The sequence below is a fragment of the Carettochelys insculpta genome, chromosome 9 (assembly GCF_033958435.1).
Source record: "Carettochelys insculpta isolate YL-2023 chromosome 9, ASM3395843v1, whole genome shotgun sequence".
NCBI lineage: Eukaryota > Metazoa > Chordata > Testudines > Carettochelyidae > Carettochelys > Carettochelys insculpta.
Window position 1 is genome coordinate 15,721,314 of NC_134145.1, and position 21,647 is coordinate 15,742,960.

The 21,647-nt window shown below is 43.0% G+C and overlaps 1 protein-coding gene across 1 annotated transcript in view; it reads left to right on the top strand.

Annotated features, from left to right (window-relative positions):
- Positions 1 to 2,497: 2,497 nt before the first annotated feature.
- Positions 2,498 to 21,647, top strand: part of HOOK1 (hook microtubule tethering protein 1) — a 56,089-nt gene continuing 36,939 nt past the window's right edge. Inside the window, exons 1-6 of the mRNA XM_075002241.1 lie at positions 2,498 to 2,635; positions 13,214 to 13,299; positions 14,894 to 14,966; positions 15,333 to 15,383; positions 17,336 to 17,468; positions 19,657 to 19,724. Of these exons, the coding sequence (XP_074858342.1) occupies positions 2,585 to 2,635; positions 13,214 to 13,299; positions 14,894 to 14,966; positions 15,333 to 15,383; positions 17,336 to 17,468; positions 19,657 to 19,724 (462 nt within the window). The 5' untranslated portion in view covers positions 2,498 to 2,584. The remainder of the gene's footprint in view (positions 2,636 to 13,213; positions 13,300 to 14,893; positions 14,967 to 15,332; positions 15,384 to 17,335; positions 17,469 to 19,656; positions 19,725 to 21,647) is intronic.

The following is a 21,647-nucleotide window of genomic DNA, read 5'->3' on the forward strand; positions in this document are numbered from 1 at the left end:
AGATTAGTAATTATTCAAGATGGAGAAGGCTGTTAACATTGCTATAGTTGGCTAACAGGGGAATTAGTGGGTACAAACTGCTGTAATAAATCTTATCTTCATTAAGACCATGTTTTTTTCATATTTGTAAAGTTCATCAAGATCTTCAGAGGAAAATCTCCAGATAAATGCTAATTATTATATTTATGGTTGTGAGAAAACAAGACATCTCTGTATCAAATTGTGAACACCACTTCCTATTTTGGTCTAAATATAAATCTGAATTTGTCAGACAGCTGGCCCGCCCAGGCAGAGGACACCAAGAATGCAAACTGGGGCCATCAATTATGTCTCTTAACTTTTGAACTCCAAGAAACAGTGTTTTCTTCTACACTGGACACATAGGAACAGTGTACCTTAGGGCTTTTGTTTTTAAAGACCTGCCACTTTTAAGTACTTTAATGATAAAATTTTGCTGGTTAAGATTTTTTTTTTTGCTAAGCTTGTATTTTCTTTCCTACAAAATTGCTCTCAGAGGGGTTAAAATAGATTACAAGAGTGCCTGCATGGTACTCTGGGAAAGCATGTGTAGGAAACTCGAGGGGCAGTGGGTCTGGACAGATCCTGATTATGAGGTCTAGGCCATGTCGATGCTAGCCCCCTGCTTTCGAAAGGGGGATGCTAATAAGACACTTTGGATATGCTAATGAGACACTGCAATGAATATGCAGCACCTCATTAGCATAACAGCAGCTGCAGCACTTCAAAAGTGCCGCTTTCGATCGCACGCAGCTTGTCTATATGGGGTCCTTTTCGAAAGGACCCTGCAAACTTCGAAATCCCCTTATTCCTATTTGGTTATAGGCCCCTATCAGTTCTAGTATTTGACGAGTCTATGAAAAAACTGTGCAGGAGGTGCTGGCAGGCATGAAGGGGAAGACTGGATGGAGATGGGAGGTAGCCATAGTGTAGGCTGGGGTCACACTGATGAGGTGGGTAGGACTGTGGGTGCTAGTGGGTGCTAGTGGCTACACGGAGCACATGCTGGAGAAGTGGAGGGGTCTGGTGGTGATGACTGGTGCTACGGCAGCAACTGATGGGTGTGGGTAATGATGAGGGAGCTGTGACAATGGCTCTGGGGACTGGTGGGGGATGGGCTGATGGTGCGACAGTGGCAGGGGCATGGGCTGAGGGCTGCATGACAGTGGCGGGGCATGGGCTGGTGGTTGTGCGACAGTGGCAGGGGCATGGGCTGATGGTGTGACAGTGGCGGGGGCATGGGGTGATGGGCATGAGCTGATAGTGGTGCAACAGTGGCAGGGGCATGGGCTGATGGTGGTGTGACAGTACTGGGGGCATGGGCTGATGGTGGTGCAAGTGGCAGGGACATGGGCTGATGGTGGTGTGACAGTGGCGGGGGGCATGGGCTGATGGTGTGACAGTGGAAGGGGCACGGGCTGATGGTGGTGCGACAGTGGCAGGGGCATGGGCTTATGGTGATGTGACAGTGGCGGGGAGCATGGGCTGATGATGGTGTGACAGTGGAAGGGGCATGGGCTGATGGTGGTGCGACAGTGGCAGGGGCATGGGCTTATGGTGATGTGACAGTGGCGGGGGGCATGGGCTGATGATGGTGTGACAGTGGGGGCATGGGCTGATGATGGGGCAACGGGGGCATGTGCTGATGATGGTGTGACAGTGGAAGGGGCATGGGCTGATGATGGGGTGATGGGGGCATGGTGTGATGGGGGCATGAGCTGAGGGTTGTGTGACGGGGCGGGGGCATGAGCTGAGGGTTGTGTGATGGGGCGGGGGCATGGACTGATGGTAGTGCAACAGTGACGGGGGCATGGGCTGATGGTGGTGCGACAGTGGAAGGGGCATGGGCTGCCGATGGTGTGACAGTGGCGGAGGGGCATGGGCTGACGGTGGCGTGAGCTGATGGTGCGACAGCGGTGGGAACTAGACAGTGGTTGAGGAGATGGAGAGGCAGCGGGGCCGTGAGTAGGGAGGGGGGATCTGTGGGACTTTGGTAGAAACAAGCTCAATACTAGCCAAAAGGTTGCCAACGTCCCCGGACCGGACTCCGTTTCTGACAGTGGCGACCAGCCCGGGAGAGTTGGCAATCGGTGACTGAGGGCTGAGCCAAGCCTGGCTGAGTGGGGGGGAAACCTGGGGTCGGGCACAGAGTGAGCACGGCTGGTCGCAGGACCCCGCGGGGTGCCCCTGCTTGTTTCACGCAAGAGGCCCACTGGCTTCCCCTCCGCCCAACGTTACAGCTTCACCTGCAGCTCCCGCCTTCTCTTGCACCACCCTTTGGCCTAACCCTTCCCGCCTCTGATTGGTGCAAACCCCGACTCCGCCCTCCCTCCCCATGATTGGAGGATTCCTATGCCAGTCATGTTCCCGGCTAGTGGGCGGGAGCGTTGGTGAGAGAGAGGCGTAGTAGCTTTGGCCGGGGACGGCAGTTGTCACGTAAGCTACGCATTGTTTTGGGCGTAAGTGAGGTCTGTGTATTGAGCTGGTTACGTAGCACTAGCGCTCCTGACAGAGGGGAGCCGGCCTGTGCGCGGAAGAGGCCGCCGCCGCCGCCGCCGCTGCCGCTATGGAGGCGAAGTCCAGCGAGCTGCTGCTCTGCGACAGTCTCATGCTCTGGGTGAGTGAGCGCGGGGCTGCGCGGCCTGACCCCTCCGACGAGGGCGGCTCGCTACGCTATATGACTGCTCCTTATAGACCCCCTTCGCTTCGCCTCAGGTGCCCCTGTGACAGCCTCCCGCCCGCGCACCTGCCCCCCCGTGGTCACCCCCGGCCCCGCTGGACAGCGCAAGCCGATTCGGAGCCCTGGAGCGCGATCCCCGCGCTGTATCATTGCTCCTGGCTCGAGTCTTGTGTAACGCCCGCGCCGCAACTCGCTGCCATTTCCTGCCCATGGCTGGGCATCCGAGCGCCACCCAGCGTGGCTCGGCTCCGTCACGCGTGGCTCCTGTACCCGTCCGCCCCCCGGGGGCGTTTCTTTCTAAAATGCCTCCTTTCTTGGATCCCTCGGTCCTGTGCAGTGCAGTCTGCCTCCCATGTCCCTGCAAGCGCCTCCCTGCGTGCACCCCCTGTAGAGTGCACCCTCCCGCCCACACCGACAACAGGCTGAGTGTTTGGTTATGACACTGTGCCTTTTGTAATGTGACGGAAGCTGGAAATACCAGCGCAGAGCTAGTTATTAGTTTCCAGGCTCTCCTCTAGGCCAAAAAAAAAAAAAATTTAGGTGCACATGCTTTAGCTAAGTGGCCAGTCCAAGCAACCCTCCCAGATCTTCTCACTGTCACTCACCATCGTTCAATGTCATGTTAGTTTCACAGTGCGGCTTTAAATCCCTAAAGGGTAGGATTGTCCTTTATCAGCATCCTGGAAGCATTAAGCTCTTTTCTCGTGCTTTGACCTGATTTCAGGTTTGGTTTTAACTCCAGGCACTCAATCTGTGGCATCTGGAATTTTGTGTTTGCCACTTTTTACAACAGCTGACCTTGGTCTAGTTTATGAGGGTGTGATTGAAGAGGCTGATCTGCTCTTGCATGTGTCCATCAGCAGGGGAATGATGCCTTAGTTCTCAGGTTCACATTTAAGCAATCTCCCTCCTTCTGATGACAGATTGTGCAGTTCTGTGTCTTAATAAAACATCTATAGCTAAAGCTTTTGTTAAAATAAAACTTCCTCTCATGTGACATTGTTTAAAAAATGGAGATTGTAAATGTGTTTCTTAAACATATAAACAGTTTACACCCTAGATGAGGAGAGTCATAGTTCAAAATTAATTCTCCTTCTCTCCTCCATCCTTTTAGTCTACTTCTCTCTTTTCAGTTTCTGTCTACAATTGAGTGTTACTTATGCCAAATCTGCTCCAATATTTAAGTTGCCAGAGATCTGCAGCCATCTTGTCTAAAATGCCTGTAGTTTTGTGTGACATTAAAAAACAAACAACAAATAGCCTCTTTCCTTTTAACTATTCAGTGACAAGAAACAGGAATCAAACTTTACATGTTATTTTACCAACTTCTTGATTATGGTAAAAGACTGCAGACCTCTGAATGATGCATCAGAAAGGATCATGTTTTATTGGAGTGTTTTTGTGCCCTTTTAATGTGCATAGGGGAAAAATACTGCTAGTGCTTACATTTCAGATCTAATAATCAAGTCTGTAGAAAATTGGGAGTGAAATCTTGGAATCATAGACTCATAGGACTGGAAGGGACCCTGAGAGGTCATCTCGTCCAGTCCCGTGCACTTATGGTAGAATTAAGTATTATTTAGACCAGTGCTCAGCAACCTTTATCACCTTGTGGCACACTTCAGCACTCATTATAATTTCATGGCACACCCAATCTATATCCCCTATTCTAACCCAATCTCCTCCCCTTCTTTAGAATCAGGCACCTCCAACTCCCCATTATAACCCAGAGCCAGACACCCCCAGCCCCACTGCTGCTTTAATTCAATGCCAGCAACTCACCAGAGCCACCGCCCCAGAGCTGCTGCTTCTGCCATGCATTTCTCCCACCAAGTGGTGGGGTATGTGTATGAAATAGAGGATGGCACTCTTGTGTGCAGGTCCAAGGCACACTAAACGCTGCTCTGTGGCACACAATTTTCAGCATACCAGTTGTGGAGCACTGATTTAGACCATCCCTGATGGGCGTTTGTCTAATATGCTCTTAAAAATGTCCAGTGATGGAGATTCCACAACATCCCTAAGCAATTTATTCGATTGCTTAACCACCCCAATAGGAAGTTTTTCCTAATGTCAAACCTAACCCTCCCTTTTAGTAATTTAACCTCATTGCTACTTGTCCTATCCTCAGAGTTTAAGGAGAACATTTTTTCTCTCTCCTCCTTGGAATAAACCTTATATGTACTTGAAGACGGTTCTCATGTCCCCTCTCTGTCTTCTCTTTTCCAGACTAAACCCCTTTTTTTCTAATTGGTCCTCATCTGTCATTGTTTTCTAGGCCTTTAATTGAGTGGAAGAATTCATGTCTTTCTTACAACACACCCACTAATACAGTCCCAGAATGAGACTTATATTTTTGCAGCAGTGTTGACTTCTATTTCTCTTGTGATTCACTATCACCCCTACATTCCTTTCTGCAGTACTTCGTTGTAGGCTGTCAGTTCCCATTGTTTGTATATGTGCAACTGACTTCCTTCCTCCGTGGAGCACTTTGCATTTGTCTTTGTTGAAAGTCATCCTATTTACTTCAGACTATTTCTCCCGTTTGGCTGAACATTTTGAATTTTAATCATGCCCGCTAAAGCACTTTAAACTCCTTCCAGATTGGTATTGTCTACAGATTTTATATATGTACCCTCTATATACTTGTCTGAATTATTGATGAAGCTATTGAAGAGAACCGGTCCCAGAACTGTTCCCTGGGGGTCCTGTGTGATATGCCCTTCCAGCTTGAGAACTATCAGTTTGCCAGTTATATGTGCACTTAATAGTTGCTCCATCTGGGTTGTATTTCCCTAATTTGTTTCTGAGACAGTTGCATGAGACAGTATCAAAAACCTTATAAAACTCAGAATGTATCTACCGCATGTCCACTTCTCCCCATCCACAAGGCTGGTTATGCTTGTGCCTGGATTAAGAAGCAAATTAACTGTAACTGAATTTTTTCTGGTAGAAAAATTGTTCTCATTTGTTTAAGATCCAAGTGACATTCTTGTAACCAGCAAGTTGTGGTGATAATCATTTTGAAGCAGTGGGCAAGTTTGACCATTCGCAGATACCAATATCTAGTGGGTCTGATCTCTCTATTTTTTTAGCATTAGCTTTGATTTGGAAACCTGTTAAATTATTAACAAAACAATAAAAGAAAATTTAGACCTAATTAGAACTTAAATTGCAGGCTTAAATTGACAAAAGCAAAAATGTAAGATCTTCTAACATTTAGTACACTGGTCCTCAAACTCTTCAACATTTTCAGGGCTATGTGTGTGGCAGACAAATTAATTAATCAAAATTGAACATTCCCCTTCCATTTTACTCATGTTTTGGCTGATTTCTTGCTTCTCTGGTTCAGGACTTGTAGGTTCAAAGTGGCCTTGTCAGAAGATTTATGGTGGAATGGTACTGTACCAAAACTTGAGAGATGAGAAGTGCGAATCCTATAAAGCTGGTGTTGGGTTGTACCAGGGTTATCTGACCCAGAAGCTTTGTTTAGAAATACTAGCTAATTTGTGGGTGCCAAGTGAGAGGAATGAAGTAATTTAAAAATTCAGTGATTTTTTTTTTTAAAAAAATGGTTTAGCAGTACGTATAGGAAGCAGAATCCCACTGCTTAACTCACACCAACAAATTCAAAATGTGTACATGCATATAAGTAGTGAAGTATTTGTAAACATGTAGGTATTTTTATTAAAGTGTCATGGAATTCAAATTCTTGTAAAATAGCTTTTCACATTTTTTCTGCTAGCACGTGCATAGTGTTTCACATGTTCAACATGTCCAAAAATAAATTCTGTATCTTTTCTCACTCTGCCTTTCCTTTGCCTATCTTTTTAAAATTTTTCTATTAATATAAAAATAAATATAGCCTGTTCTAAGCCTTCCTGTAGCTCAGATAAGAGCAACTTGAGCATATATCCAGATTCCAGAATTTTTTCTTAGCCTAGAAACAGGGTTATCTAACTTGTTTTTATTAGTACTGCTTTGGACATTATGGGTCTAACTCTCGTTTATCCCTTGGTTGCTTTATACAGGTCTAATCATGCCGAGGGATCTTAAAATAAGCTTAATTAGAGCTTATTTCTACATTAGGGTCTGTTTAAACTGCTAGAGCAATGTGTAAAAGGGGCTCAGTGAAAATTGGAATCATGCCCTGTATGTTCAGGTTTCCAGTTGTTTATATATTTCAATTTCAGAGTGTATATATGGGCATATGTATGGTGTTATATTAATTTTGTTTTTCTGGTCTGACATCTTATTACATTGCTTGATTTAACTCATAAGTCAGTGAGAGCTTAATGGTATTAATAGCCATATGCTACTATGGTCAGCGCAACTTTAATTTTCCATAACTATGCTTTGTACTGTATTCTCTTCCAAAATAGCAGTGTGGAGGTATGATTCTTTGTATTTGATGGACTAATTAAGAGACCTGTGAGCTATTATTATCTGTAATTTTAAGTGGCTTCAGTTACTCTAAGTTGGGGTGGCCAACCTTTTTCTATCTGGGGCCACGTGACAATTTTTTACATTATTGTTGGGGCTGAATACAAAATAGCCCCAAACTGCACCCCTCCACCTCCAGTCTTAACCCCTCACAGCACCAGACCCTTCCCCCTCACACACAGGAGCTCCACACACTGCTGCTCCAGCACTTTCACTGGGCCACTGCCTCCTCTTTAGCTCCTGCATGGCTCTTCTCATCCCTCCTACTGCCTTCCCCCACATACAGCATGGACAGCTCCCTGCCCTGCTGCTCTGAAATAATGGGACTCAGTTTAATCGGTTTAAGGGCCGGATCCCTCCAGCCAGCTGTTAAACCAATTACACTGAGTTCCATTATTTCAACTGGGCAGGGTAGGGAGCTGGAGGAGGAGTCGTCAGTGGCTGCAGTATTCAGAACGGCAAACGTCTCCTTAAAGAGCCGCATGTGGCTCCAGAGCTGCATGTTGCTGACCACTTGCCCCACAGCCAGCTTTCAAAAAGGTGCTGCTGCCAGTTCTGTGGGCTGGATGAAAAGGCTCTGCAGGTGGGATTTGGCCCATGGGCCACATGATGGCCACCCCTGCTCTAAGCAGACACAGAGGGGTAGCTGTGTTAGTCTTTAGCTTCACAAGTAACAAGCAGTCCTGTAGAACCTTAAATACTAACAAATATATTAGGTCATGAGCTTTTATAGGTATGGCCTGCTGCTTCAAATGATTGCAGTAGAAGAAGAAACAGATCTGAGCTATGAAAGCTCATGACCTAATATATTTGTTAGTCTTTAGGGTGCTACAGGACTGCTTGTAATTTATCTAGTATAGGTAGTCATGAGGGAGAAACTTAAGTGGCTTGCATTGTGATGAGTGCTGCAAAGAGATGTTCAGTTTATTCATAATCTTTCTTTTGGTTATGCATTTTTATTGATTCAGCCCCTGTAGCATAAATGCGCATCCTCCAGTGGGGGAGGGGAAAAGGTGACTGAGGTGTGTTAACTAATATGTGTACCTAGTGGATGCCTTTTAGATATTTCAAAGGCATCACAGAATTAGTATGTTCTCCAGGGTGCTGTGCCATGGAATACTGCATCTTCAAATATCAAAATGTTAGCTGAGCCAAATTAAGATCAAATATGTACGGGGTCGAGAGAAACTGAATTTTTGTAGTCTGACACTATTACTTTCACACTAGTTCTCAGACTTAGATTTTCTGAATTTAGTTCCCAGAAAGGGATCCTTTATTTCTTTCCTGTTAGGGTAATCATAGTACTTTCCACAGTGATAAGAACGGAAACAATATCTGCAGCAGCAGCTGGGGGATGCTATCTTTAGAGCAGACTGCATCATGGATACCTGTGTCAGTGTGTTAAGTATATAAGCACTTGAAATGATAGTGTCTAGATAGATCCTTAATATACTAAAGCAGTTGAATTTCCCTTAGCATTTTGCTTTTTGTCAGAGGAGGCATGTGGCCAAATTATGATTTTACATAGAATTACTTCAGATTTACACCCCAATAACAGAGCAGAATTTTATGAAAAATAGACGCTGGACAAATACATACATCCAAAGCACCAACGTGCCTTTAAAATGTCCAAGTAATATTCATGCTTCAGTCCTGCATAGACATATACTTCACTTTATGTGCATGTCTTAAGATTGCCAGGTGTCCAGTCGTCGACTAGAATGCCCAGTCAAAGAGAGAATGTGGTGGCTCCTGTCATTGCTATTGACCAGTCAATTACTTTAATGTCAGCAGCACAGTGGGGTTAAGGCAGGCTCCCAGCCTGCCTTGGCTCCAGTGTTGCCTGTAAGATGAGTGCTTGGACAACCACCTAGGAGAGATTCAGGTGACATCCAGCTGATTTGCAGATGCCGGTAGCCACCCACAGCTGGCAGCATGTGTTTCTGTTGGGGGTGCACATCTGCGTGTGTCTTAGTACACATAACAAAATTTATTCCACACATGGATGGAAAAAATTAATAGGTAACATTGCTCCCAGAAACGGCAGCATGTCCCCACTCTGGCCTCTACTAGGACGGACAGCCAGGGGCACTGCATGCTGCCACTACCCCAAGGGACAGTTCTACAACTTCCATTGGCCAGGAATCATGGCCACTGGGAGATGCAGAGGTGTAGTGTCTGCATATGGGCTAGCGTTCAGAGCCCCTTAACCCTGCCTCGGTCTAGGAACTGGAATGGGGACATGCCGCTGCTTCTGGGCGCTACTTGAGGTAAGTACTGTCCATCACCCTCCCCTGCCCCAATCCTCCTGCCCTCCAAACAAACCCTTTAATCCCAGCCTGAAACAATCTTCTGCATCCATCCCAAAATCTGAACCTCCCCCCCCCACCCAGCTGGAACCCTCATCCCTCACCTCAGTCCCCTGACGCAGCTCCGATCTCCCTCCCGCTCTCCAAATCTCTTGGTCTCAACCCAGGGCATCTTTCTATATCCTAAGCCTCTCTGCCTGAGTCCCACCTCAGTCTATACCCCAAGCAGTAACCCTCATCCCTCCCCATGCACCCCAATCCTCTGCCACAGCCCTGAGACCTCTTTTCCACATTCTGAAGCCCTCATCCCTAGCCCCACCACAGATCCCTCACCACAATCCCTGGTGCACCACAACTGGAGCCCTTACCACAACTCCTGGTACACCCCAGTAAAATGAGTGAGGGTGGGGAGAGGGGGCAAGATAGAGGGTGGGAAGAAGGAGTGAGTGATTGAGTAGAGGGCTTGACCTTGCAGAACGGACAGTGTGGGAAGGGCTTCCAAGGAGGAGCAGGGCTGGAGGCTTGGCAAGACTGTTCAGTTTTCTGGAAGTAGAAAGTTGGCAACCCCACACATATGTAATTCCATTGTCTCAGTTAGACTGCTTATGTATCTTCAGCTAAGCATGAGTGTGTTTACATCACATAGGAAGGAGTCAGAGACTCAGGATCACGCCATAGTTGGTAACCTACTTTCCTAGTTCTGTTGCTAGAAAATGTGTTTTTCCCCCTCTGTTTAATATGCACACTTATTATGTCTTTTTGAAGGTTTTTTCAAGCAAAACATGTAAAACTTAAATCTTGTGATCCCAAAGTTACGTGGCCTTGGTAAGTACCTAAGGAAATAGCTATTAGCCAAGCCTGCAAGTGTTCCTTCTACCCTTTTTAAACAAAGGAGAAAAAAGTCTTAAATAACTAGAAGAGCTATTTCATCTTCTCAAGTTCCAGTGAATGGTATTGCAGGTGTGGAATAATTCTGATAGGTGAGATTGATCACCATATTCAAGCCATCTTTCTGGGTTTTGTAAAATGATCATCAAGAGATTTATTTAGATTATATGATAGTTGTAATCTTAAAATTTTATTTGGTTCCCCACAGATGCAGAAGACGACTCAGATACATTCTCCATAAAAGACTATTGAATAGCTGCCTCTGGGGAAGAAATCCTTATTTTAAGATATACTTTGCTTGTAGTTTCAGCCATTGGGATTGATAAATATTCACGGTATTGACTTCCCTTGTGTGAATGGTTGAATGGCATTTTCTTAAAGCCCAATTTTATATTTTCTTCCACTTGTAATTAAAAAAAATACTGGAAACATTTTTATTCAAAATCTCTTTGGAGGCTAAACGTGCAGAACCTGCATTCATAGCTAATATAGCCATGGTAGCAGCTGCAGAACCTCCAGTTTAGATCCTCTGGCAAAAATTATTTTTTTCTTTTCATCCAAGTACAGAAAGCTAGAAACTTACATGATAGCTAGATAGGAGTATGTCCTACTTTAAAAAAAAAGAAGAGGTGACTGTTTGGTTGTGGAGCGTGTGACATCTTAGTAGAAAAGGCATTAAGAATTATCTCATAAGATGTGTAATGCATCCTTCAAAACTTATGCAATGAGTCAACCTAAAATTATGCTTCTAAGGCAGAAATCTTTTGATGCAACCAATGGGGTGGGGAGCAAAGGTGATTTAAGTTGGATTCTGGTTTGTACTGGGTGCTGAAATAGGATCCAGCACAAGTGAGAGCTGTTCCTATATGGTCTAGCTTGCAGCAGTCTGTTGGAAATTATCTATGAACTGCAGTGGCTTTATGCTTCCTGTGGGCTGGGGGATAGACTTTTGCCAGGCTATATTTCTCTTCACAGTATCTGTCTGGCAAAGTTCATGGCACTTTTCTATAAATGATTGTATTACAAAAAATGAAGGATGCTGACCTGCTTCCATCGAAGTCAATTGCAAACCTCCATTGTCTTCAGAGGTCCAAAATCAGCCTGTGCATTTCAGAAAGTTGCTCAGATCTGTATAATATTAAACTAAAAATCTTGATATTTAGTTTCATATTCTGATTACCAGCAATGATGAGTTTAAAAACACGTTACAGAAGTATGCACCTCACTAGGCTGCTCTTACACCAAACTGATTGTATATTAGCACACCTGTAAGCAAATCAAATGGCATACTTAGCAACACACACACACACACACACACAGAGCTCTCAGGCAAAAGTGAGCATAGCCTCATAACAGAAGTAGATTCTGTTGGTTGCCTATGTTTTTCAGCACTATTAAAAAGCGACCCTGGACACAGAGAAGAACAGAGAGCAAGTTCTTTGTGATTAGCATTCCTCTTAATCCTTATACCTGTTTCTATTCCAGGAGATACCAGCGTGAATAAAATAGTACTACATGTCAGAAGGTTCATTAAGGCCTTGCTTAAACAAGGGGTTGAAGATGTTTACAGAAGTAAAGTGGTATGGCAGATTGATGTGAATGGCAATCTTTAGGCATTAATGCCCATAAACTAAAAATTCTGTTCTTCCAACCTGAACTCAGATTTGCCTGTGTGTGACTCCTAGCCTTCTCAGTCCCTCCTTGTGTTGGGCTGCTGTGTGTTAAGGGCTGCTCACTTACAAACTGAGACAGTATTCTACCACTTTCAGGGCTACTTAACTTCCTTTTTATGCTACCAGGGTGTAGTGACTTTTTGCTTTCCTACCTGTTGTACTTTACGATGAGAACCACATCTTAATAGCAAATGTTCCACTTGTGTCCTCTTTGTTCTTGACCTGTCTTCTGTCTGCTTATTTTGACTTAAACACAAAATATAATGTTCTGGGCACACAGTCTTTGTAAAACACAGCACATAACAGTGCACTGCTCTCACAGTTTGAAAGAAGGTGCCACATCATCCCTACCTAAATAATCTTATCTCTTCAACTCACGGGGGGAATACATGAATGAATCAGTATTATTCAAAGGCCAGCAAATCAATGTTTTGGAGAATGGATGGCAAAAGCAAATTCCAAGATCAAGATTCATTTACTGGCACAATTTTGATATTATCCGTAGAGAAGTCTGTAAGGGAACTGCATCCTTGCATGTTTTACAGCTTTATGAATTGAAATCAGCACCTTAAACTATTCTCAGAAATTAATTAGAGACCATTCAGAGCATGGAGCTGCAGCAGTGTTATCTGTGACTCTGTAACAACAGTAAGATTGCACAAAGCAGATGATCAGGAATTTGGCTACTATATTCAGAACTGTGCATGTCAGAATGTCTAGTGCAACACCGTATCTGTCTTCACTGTCTGTGCTGGAGGTATGTATGTAACTTTTAGGAGTTTTCTAAAAAGGCTCCAGAGGCAATCCCAGAAATTGCAGGCAAGTGAGGAGGCAAAATTTGCAGATGATAAGAAAATTACTCAAGCTTTGTTATGTAATTTAAGAAATAAATAAATGTTACACCACTCTCTCTGGTGAGTATTAATTTGAGTTTAGTTTACAATGAGAAATAGGAGTACTGCTACTATGGAAGAACCCTACATCAGCATATTTGCACCTTTTAATACTTTTCTGTCAAACAATTGATCAGGAGTAGTTTGTGTTAGTTTACAAACTGTTTTGGCGAGGAAAGGGATTTTCATGTTCCATTCTACTTAAAATAAAGAGGCATACTATGCTAAATAAAAATTGAGAAATTTATTGAATTCCTTATGTCTGTCTGTCTCTATTGAACTGGAACCGTATTGTTTGCCTTTCTTTAGTTGCAGACATTTAATACTCCAGGACCCTGCAAAGAAATTCAGGACTTGACAAGTGGTGTTGCAATGGCACAGGTACTTCATCAAATGTAAGTTGACAATTAAGTTTAGAGTGTATATCAAATTACTCTTGATTTCTTATTTAGGTTCCCCTTCCAAAGTACCAGATTCCCAAAATAACAAAGTGTATCTTCCTAGAAAATGTTACATATCAAATCTTGTATTATCCAGGTGTTCAAACAGAGCAAAAAAGGTGGCCTTACGGTATTGCTGGTGGGTGATTGCTGACTGAATATCAACAACATGATAGAATAGACAATTCACAGAAATTTCTCTATCCTGTTCCTTTGGAAAGTGTTCTTTTTAGTTTAAGCATAGGTGAAGCGCAGATTTTCCTTCATATCTCATTGATCAGAATTAGTAAGCAATGGAAAATGGATTTATTAGAGAATATGTTTTCAGTATTGTTCTTGTATTGATCCCAGGATATGAGAGAAACAAGATGGTGAGTTAGTGTCTTTTACTGGCCCAGTTTCCACTAGTGAAAGAGACAAGCTTTTGTATTTTACAAAGTTCCTCCTCAGGATCTTGAAAGCTTGTCTCTTTCACCAGCAGAATTTGGTCCAGTAAAATCTATTAATTCATACATCTTGTGTCTCTTATTACAGAACAGTCTAATGGGAAAATGTTCTAGGAGCATATATTTAATCTTGTTGTGTCTTATTGTTCACAGAAGAAAAGACAGTATGGAATACAAACATTAAGATCACTACTGTTCTCTTTTCTGTATGTGTCTTCATGAATTTTTTGTTTTCTCAATTAACTGGGATAAAGCCTCCTTCTATATTCTCAATAGCAGAACTCATGGAACTAGATGCAGATTAGAATGTGCCAGGAGTACAAAATCATAATTAGTTTCACTTTGACACCATTTCCATGGATATTAGTGCTTGAGTCCTCCCCTGACTTTCCTTTAGAGAGATGAATAGAACATTCAACCTACACATCTTTGTGAAGTACTGCTATTGGGTTTACCCAACTTCTGGCACATTGGCCGTGTCTACACAAGCCAAAAACTTCGAAATGGCCATATAAATGGCCATTTCGAAGTTTACTAATGAAGTGCTGAAATACATATTCAGCGCCTCATTAGCATGTGGGTGGCTGCAGCACTTCAAAATTGACGCAGCTCGCCACTGCGCAGCTCGCCGCCGCGTGGCTCGTCTAGACAGGGCTCCTTTTCGAAAGGACTCCAGCTACTTCAAAGTCCCCTTATTCCTAGGAGCAGAAAGGAATAAGGGGACTTCAAAGTAGCCGGGGTCATTTTGAAAAGGAGCCGTGCGGTGGCGAGCCGCATCAATTTTGAAGTGCCGTGGCCTCCTGCGTGCTAATAAGGCGCTGAATATATATTTGAGCGCTTCATTGGTACACTTCGAAACGGCCATTTACATGGCCATTTCGAAGTTTTTGGCTAGTGTAGACATAGCCATAAAGTTTTAAAGATGATTGGGGAGGTTTTATAATTCAAATATTGAAGCTGTTGTGGGGTAACTCCTATTTAAAAATTAGAGTGATATTGAAAATATTTTTCTGTCCTACTAAGATTACAACTAGGAATTGGGATTGATGTGGTGGGGACAAGTTGTTTAATGTTTAATAAATACATTTTAATTGTTTTTCTAGTGATGTGGCCTGGTTTGATGAATCATGGCTAAGCCGTATTAAAGATGATGTTGGTGACAACTGGAGAATAAAGGTACCAAAAATGAAAGCTGGCAAAAGTTATTTGCTGCTGCTTGGGATGATGATCTGAGTTTATCTGATATTACCTATTTATAGTGTTGGGATAGATCGAAACAAGCAACAATTAATAAGCACATTTGAAATGTACGCAACTGACTTAAACATATGTTGTCATGCTCTGTGGTTCCTGTGCATTGCCTTTCTTATCTTGAATCTGTACCAGCATCATTTTATATTTTTGTCATAAAAAACCACTGTATAGACTTTCGAATTAAAAATAAAATGGCATTGAGTTGAACTTTGTTTTTTAATCTGAAGAAAAATAGCTCTTCTTAATAGATGCATATGACCAATGTTGTTGTCTTTTATACACTGTTAGGCCAGTAATCTGAAAAAGGTTCTACAAGGAATTATGGACTACTATCATGAGGTATGGAAAAAGAATCCGTTTTTCACTAAAATTAATCCAGACTCTACAATAATTCTAAACTGTCCCTATAATGATACTTTTTTTTGTGAAATGTGTGCTATAGCATTGTATAAATGAAAGTTCTCTCAATATAGAAATACAGTAAAGTCTTTCATATCCGGCAACCCAGGGTCCGGGAGGTTTCCAGATATCAAAATATGCTGGTTAACGGAGAGCAGCTCGGGAGGCACAGGCAGCTGGGGAGAGACAAAGACACAAGATCCTTGGCTGGGGCTGGGGGGAGTGGCAACTCCAGAGCCAGGAAGCCGAAGGGGGCTGGGGAAAAAACAGGAGCACCGGGGCCAGGAAGCCAGTAGGGGCCGGAGGACTGCACCAGCAGCTCTGGGATTGGCAAGCCCTCCAGGGGTGGAGGAGCGCACTGTCAGCTCTGAGACTGGGAAACTGGTGGGGGGCCGGAAGAACACGTCAGCACTTCTGGGGTGCATGGCAGCTCCCTGGCTGGGAAGACAGCTGGGGCTCAGAAGCTGGCTATGGCTGGAGGAGTGTGCCAGCAGCTCCATGGCTAGAGGAATGCACCAGGGCCAGGAAACTCCAGCAGCTGCAGGCTCAGGTAGCCATCTGGGGTTGGGGGAACTCTGGCAGTGATGTGGCTGGGAGGTACTTCCATGCTGTGGCATGTTTATGCTGGTTATCTGAGAGTTCCAGTTAATTGAATACCAGATAAAAGAGAGTTTACTGTTCTGATTCTATATGTAAAACTTGTTTGGATGGAGTGGTTGGTTATTTCTCAAACACGCTATGACTTGAGCAAATAATGGAAGTTCTGTTGCATGTAACACTTGTAAATCTACACTGTCTAGTCCAGGGGTCAGCAACCAAAAAAAAAGAAAAGCTGTTTTTTCTAAATTGAATAATAAACTCAATAACTCAAGTGCCACAATGCATGTGGATATGAGATGGTCCTTAATAAATAACATCATACCATATTTTGGTAACCTCTATTTTAAGAACAGCATGCACATGCATCCCACAATGCACTGCACATGTTAAAGGGTGAATTATACAACGTTTGTTCGTTGTTGGGCTTTTAGATGTTCGCTGAAATATTGAACATAATGAAGAAGGCTATTTTTTTACTTTGCAATTATAGCTTTGAGAACCGTAAAGAAGTCCTTAAAGAGCCACGTGCAGTTCCAGAGTGCAAGGTTGCAGGCCCCTGGTCTAGTCCATTGTTTTTAGCAATAGACCTGTTTAGCCAGCACAAGTGAAATTCTACACAACATGATTCCACCTCTTTGCTATGATATTTAATAATTGCATCTCCTCTAGAAACATGCACAGTGCTCTATAAAGGGAAATAGAAGTGTGCAACCTTATTTGGCTTTAACTGCTAATCAGAGTTAAGCCTTCTCAGTGTTTGGGTTGGAAAATAATCCTTGAAACATGTTGTGCTGGTGCTGTTAGGTTCTACTAATATTAAAAAACAGATTCTCTTTGCTTGATGGGTAGTCTTACCACTTTTGGTAAAGTGGTCGGCATATTTTTGCCTGACTTTTTAAAAAAAAAAAAATAAGCAAGGATAATCTTGATATTTAATCACTTAGTTGCTTTTTTCTCATAGGAAGCTCTTTTAAAGCAATTACATGCTTCTGTTTTGCATTCTTTTTCAGGTTTCTTATTTTTCTTCAGTTTTATTTCCTTAATTCATTGGTGCTACCTGAATATACTACCTTTAGCAATTCGACTGACCATTCCATATGTGTAGAGTAAGCCAAAGTAGAGTCCAAGGTCTTCCTTATCTGTCCAAGCTTGTATTTACCTTAGTAATATCTTCAGTTTCTCTCAAGTCTGTTTCCCAGTCCAGATTTTTCTGTGTGATTGTATATGTACGTTGATGCTAAATCTTCATGGTGCATAAGTTTGTCATTTTAATTTTCTTTTCTATTTTGCAGTTTTTGGGTCAGCAGATTCCAGAAGAGCTTGTTCCAGACTTAAATCAGATATCTGAACATTCAGATCCTACAGAGTTGGGCAGGTTACTGCAGCTTATTTTAGGTTGTGCAGTCAACTGTGAAAAGAAACAAGGTACAGTCTGTCTTCACCTATTGAAGATATACCTAGGAACAAACAGCCTCCTGAGGCAATGCTTACCATAGGAAATAGCAGATAGTAGCACCCATACAGAGTAAGGGGGAACTGATGCTTAAATGTTTGCACCTTTCTGCTTATGTGTCTTTGAGCGGTTCGTATCTGGGACCAGGTGGCCTAGTGGCTAGGCCCCCAGCCAGGGACTGTTGGTGGGGCTTCAGCCCCACCCAGGAGTCTATGGGTTAAGTTTGGGGCGTGGCCCTGAGAATCTCGTTCTCCCTTAAGGCAGTAGAGGGGTTTCCTGAGGGGGGACTCCCCATTTCCCCTCAGTGCCTGGGGGAGGACCCTGGACTGTGCCCTCCAGTGGTGACCAGGTGGCAGCTCTGGCTTGGGGCCTGCTGCCTCAGAGCCAGTTCCTGCCTCTTGGCTAGTGAGCCCCAAACTGGGCTGGCTTCCTTCCTTTTATACTCCTCCAGGCCTGACACTGGCTGCAGGTGAACCATGGTGGGGCTAATTGGGCCAACAGGCCTTGTTTAATCTCTGCCTTGCCTGGCCTCCCTCTCACACTGTTACAGTGTCATACAATATGATTATCATAAACGCTTTAAAATTGGAGTTTGTAAAAATACTCATCTATAAGATCATTAATCGTGTGGAGAAAGTAGATAAAGAAGTGGTATTTATTCCTTTTCATACCAAAAGAAGTAAGGGTCACCAAATAAAATTAATTGGCAGCAGGTTTAAAAAAAAAACCCCAAAAAGGAAGTATTTTTTCACACACACATTTTTTCATAGTCAACCTGTGAAACTCTTGGCAGAGGACATTGTTCAGGCCAAGACTATAACATGGTTCAAAAAAGAACTAGGTATCGTCATGGAAGAGAGGTCTGTCCATGGCTATTAACCAGGATGGGAATGGATGGTTTTTCTAGCCTGTTTTCCAGAAGCTAGGAAAGGGTAACCTGGGATGGTTCTCCTGATGGTTGCCGATTCTGTTTGTTCCATCTGAGGCAGCTGCCTTTTGCCACTGTTAGAATACAGGATACTGGGCTAAATGGACCTTTGATCCAACCCAGTATGGCCATTTTTGTGATTTTTAGTAACAATATTAGAAAGTACATCTGCATGGCGGTTCTCAGCCTGCCTTTGTTTTTTTTTGTTTGTTGTTGTTAATGGTAGACTGGAAAATTGCTTTCCTTGGATTTATTACTTACGCTAGTTAAAATCCCAGATTGATAATGAAATATGTGCTCATCATAACATTTACAAGTGGATACAGTTTAAAATCGATAGCTTAAGTTATCACCATGCATTGAGAATTAAAACATTAGTGGTGACATTGCATCTACCACACTTCATGTGCTAGCTCAGTAACAAGTTTTTCTCCACCAAAAACTTGAGAACTAAAATAAACCAAACAGAGCTAACATAATAGGATAAAGTGTAAACTTGCAAAACCTTGGAAGTGTAGGTATTTTAAAAGCTTTTCTTTCCTATGTAAATACTGTAAATTTAGCAGTACTTGTGGTAGGCCAGATGTTAAATTCTACTAATATATGTTGTAAAATTTGTAACAGGCATACAAGAAAGTTTTAATTTTGGTCTCTTCTGAGTTTAAATGAACCCTCATGTCTTGAATAGTAGTTTAACTTGTCATAAAATGCCATAAATACAAACTTACAGCTTTTGATATGCTCCACGATGAGTCTGTGGTATAAAACAACAGGTGCTTTTGTGGAAAAGATTGCATTGTAAAGCTTTAGCTCTGGTCATTCTTTCTTCTTTTTGCAAAGTAAGTAGTCCAAAACATTATGGGTTAATATTCTAGTCCTAGGATGTTACTTCAAAGGGCCAGATTCTCTCTGAGCCATATGCTTACCTCAGCACAATTTGTCTTCAAGCATCTAATATTGCAAACTTCCATATGATGTACCCATTGAAATTATGTGAGTAAATGTATGGAGAATTGGCCCTACATATGTAGGGCATTACACCATATTTATTAATATGTCAGGATCACTGAAATTATGTATATTAATTTTGTGGAAATGCTTTGTCATAGAACTACCACATTTTTAAGTATAAATTGGTATCCGCTTCTTGGAAAGGAGAAAACATATACCACTTCAAGCCATTTTACAGTAAATATTATGATAATTATTGCAATTATTTTTTATCATTACAGAACATATACAAAATATAATGACCCTTGAAGAGTCTGTTCAACATGTTGTTATGGCTGCTATTCAAGAGGTAAGTAATAATTTATATATAAATAGCCTAAAACTTTCAACAGGAAAGCTTGAATGTAAATATGTAGAGACGGCTCTTTGTATCTTGCCCCTCTTTCATCTTCAGCTGTTGTGCGCTGAGCAGTCCGCAAAAAGGAACTAGAAAGCTTCCTTGAAGGCAGTTGGGCATTCCCCTTGTGTCTTGTAAACATCTCTGTGCTATTAGTTCTCAATGTATCTCTTGTGCCGGAGCACACTTTATTCTGAGGGTCCTTCTTTGAGAGTTCGTCCTTACGGGACTGTTAAAAGCAGGTGTAAGTTATGACAGCTCTTCAGCTATTCTGAGCTTGGCATGGGACCAGCTCTCCTGGATTCCTTTTTCCCGTGAGACCTTATTTACCAGTTCTCTGAGTCTCTTAAAGTCTGCTTTTTTTGACATCTGTTTTACTTGAAGTCTCCTCTGACAGCTATCGTGCACTGAAAATATATCTAGTACAAGTTGAAACTCTCATCTGGCAAAACCTGTGGCCCATCAGGACCAGAGAGCCACAGCTGCTCAGAGTCTGGCCTGCAGCCCACTTTAGGAGCCCAACTGTGGGAGGGAGCCCCACCGACAGTCCTGAAGCAGGGAGCTGCGCTGGGGTCAGGGAGCCCAGTTGGGTTCATGGGCAAGGATTCTTGCCATCAGCCATGTGCGGAATCAGGCTAGGCTGGTAAGCCCTGCTGACAGCACTGTGTGGGGAGCCCAGCTGGAGCCAAGGAGCTCTGTTAACACTGTGGTTGTGGGGAGCTGGGTGGGACCGAAGAGCCCTGCTGGCAGTCCTGCCTGGGAAGCCCAGCAGGGGCTAGGGAGCCCAATGGAGAGCCTGGCCAGGAATCCCAACTGACAGCTCTGTGACTTGGGGAGGTCAGTCAGGGGTAGGGAATTCATTAACAGCTTAAGTGGAGGCCCCCAGGCAGCTTGGGCAGGGAGCTGGGCAGCCAGGAGGGGCGACTCCAGACAAGCCTGGGGGCCTGAGCTCCTGTGGTGGGGCAAATTCCCTCGTTTGAGACCACTGAAGTCCCAGGGATGCTGGACCAGAGAAGTACAACCTGTATATAAAGTAACACATCTTTTGTTTTAATAATTAAGACATGAGTTGTGTTTCAGGGTACTAAGGTTTTCTGTGTAGATATAATTCTGATAATTAGAATTTTGTTTACTTCACATTTTAATTAATTGGACTTTTCCTCTGACTAAAGTCTCGGTTTAGCACTATAACATTTTTATCAGAAGATCTGAGTAAGATGCAAAGCTTATTAGCTGTGATAGCTAGCAAATATAGTATCCAGTGTTCCATATTAAACCTCCATGACAATACTTCCAAGAAATACTGGAGAGTGACAGCTGCCAACGCTGGTTAAACTCATTGGTGGACTTCTGTCCTCATTGTAATTAACGAGAGTTTTGCCTTTGATTTCATTTGGGTCCACATTTAACCAAAGAAGTTATTATGCCTGTTTTTGTGATAAGAACAGAATTATTTTTATGGCTATTGTAGATCTTGAATTAACAGTTAAGTGTAATAATGTCGTACTCAAATACTGGCTGTCATAGTTTCAGGACAGCTGCATCTTTTTTCCCCTTCCATGGTCCAAGGAGGGCACCCACTCTAGGCTCCTTGTCATCGCCTCTCTCATGCAAAGCCACACATTTCACTCTCTCATGACTGATGTTTTTTTTCAGGCTTCATGGTTCCTTGCCATTACTTTTATCTCCTGCAAGAGAGAGCATTTAAAATTCAGTGTCTGCACTTTGCTTTTGTTTTCAGAAGCTATGACCGATGCATGATTTGCAGCCATAAGTTACCACACAGCTTTATCTAAGCAAGTGCCTTTATTCCTAATGTGAAAGTATTACAGAAGAAAATATATAAAACATAAAAGAACTTTCATGCATGCTAGA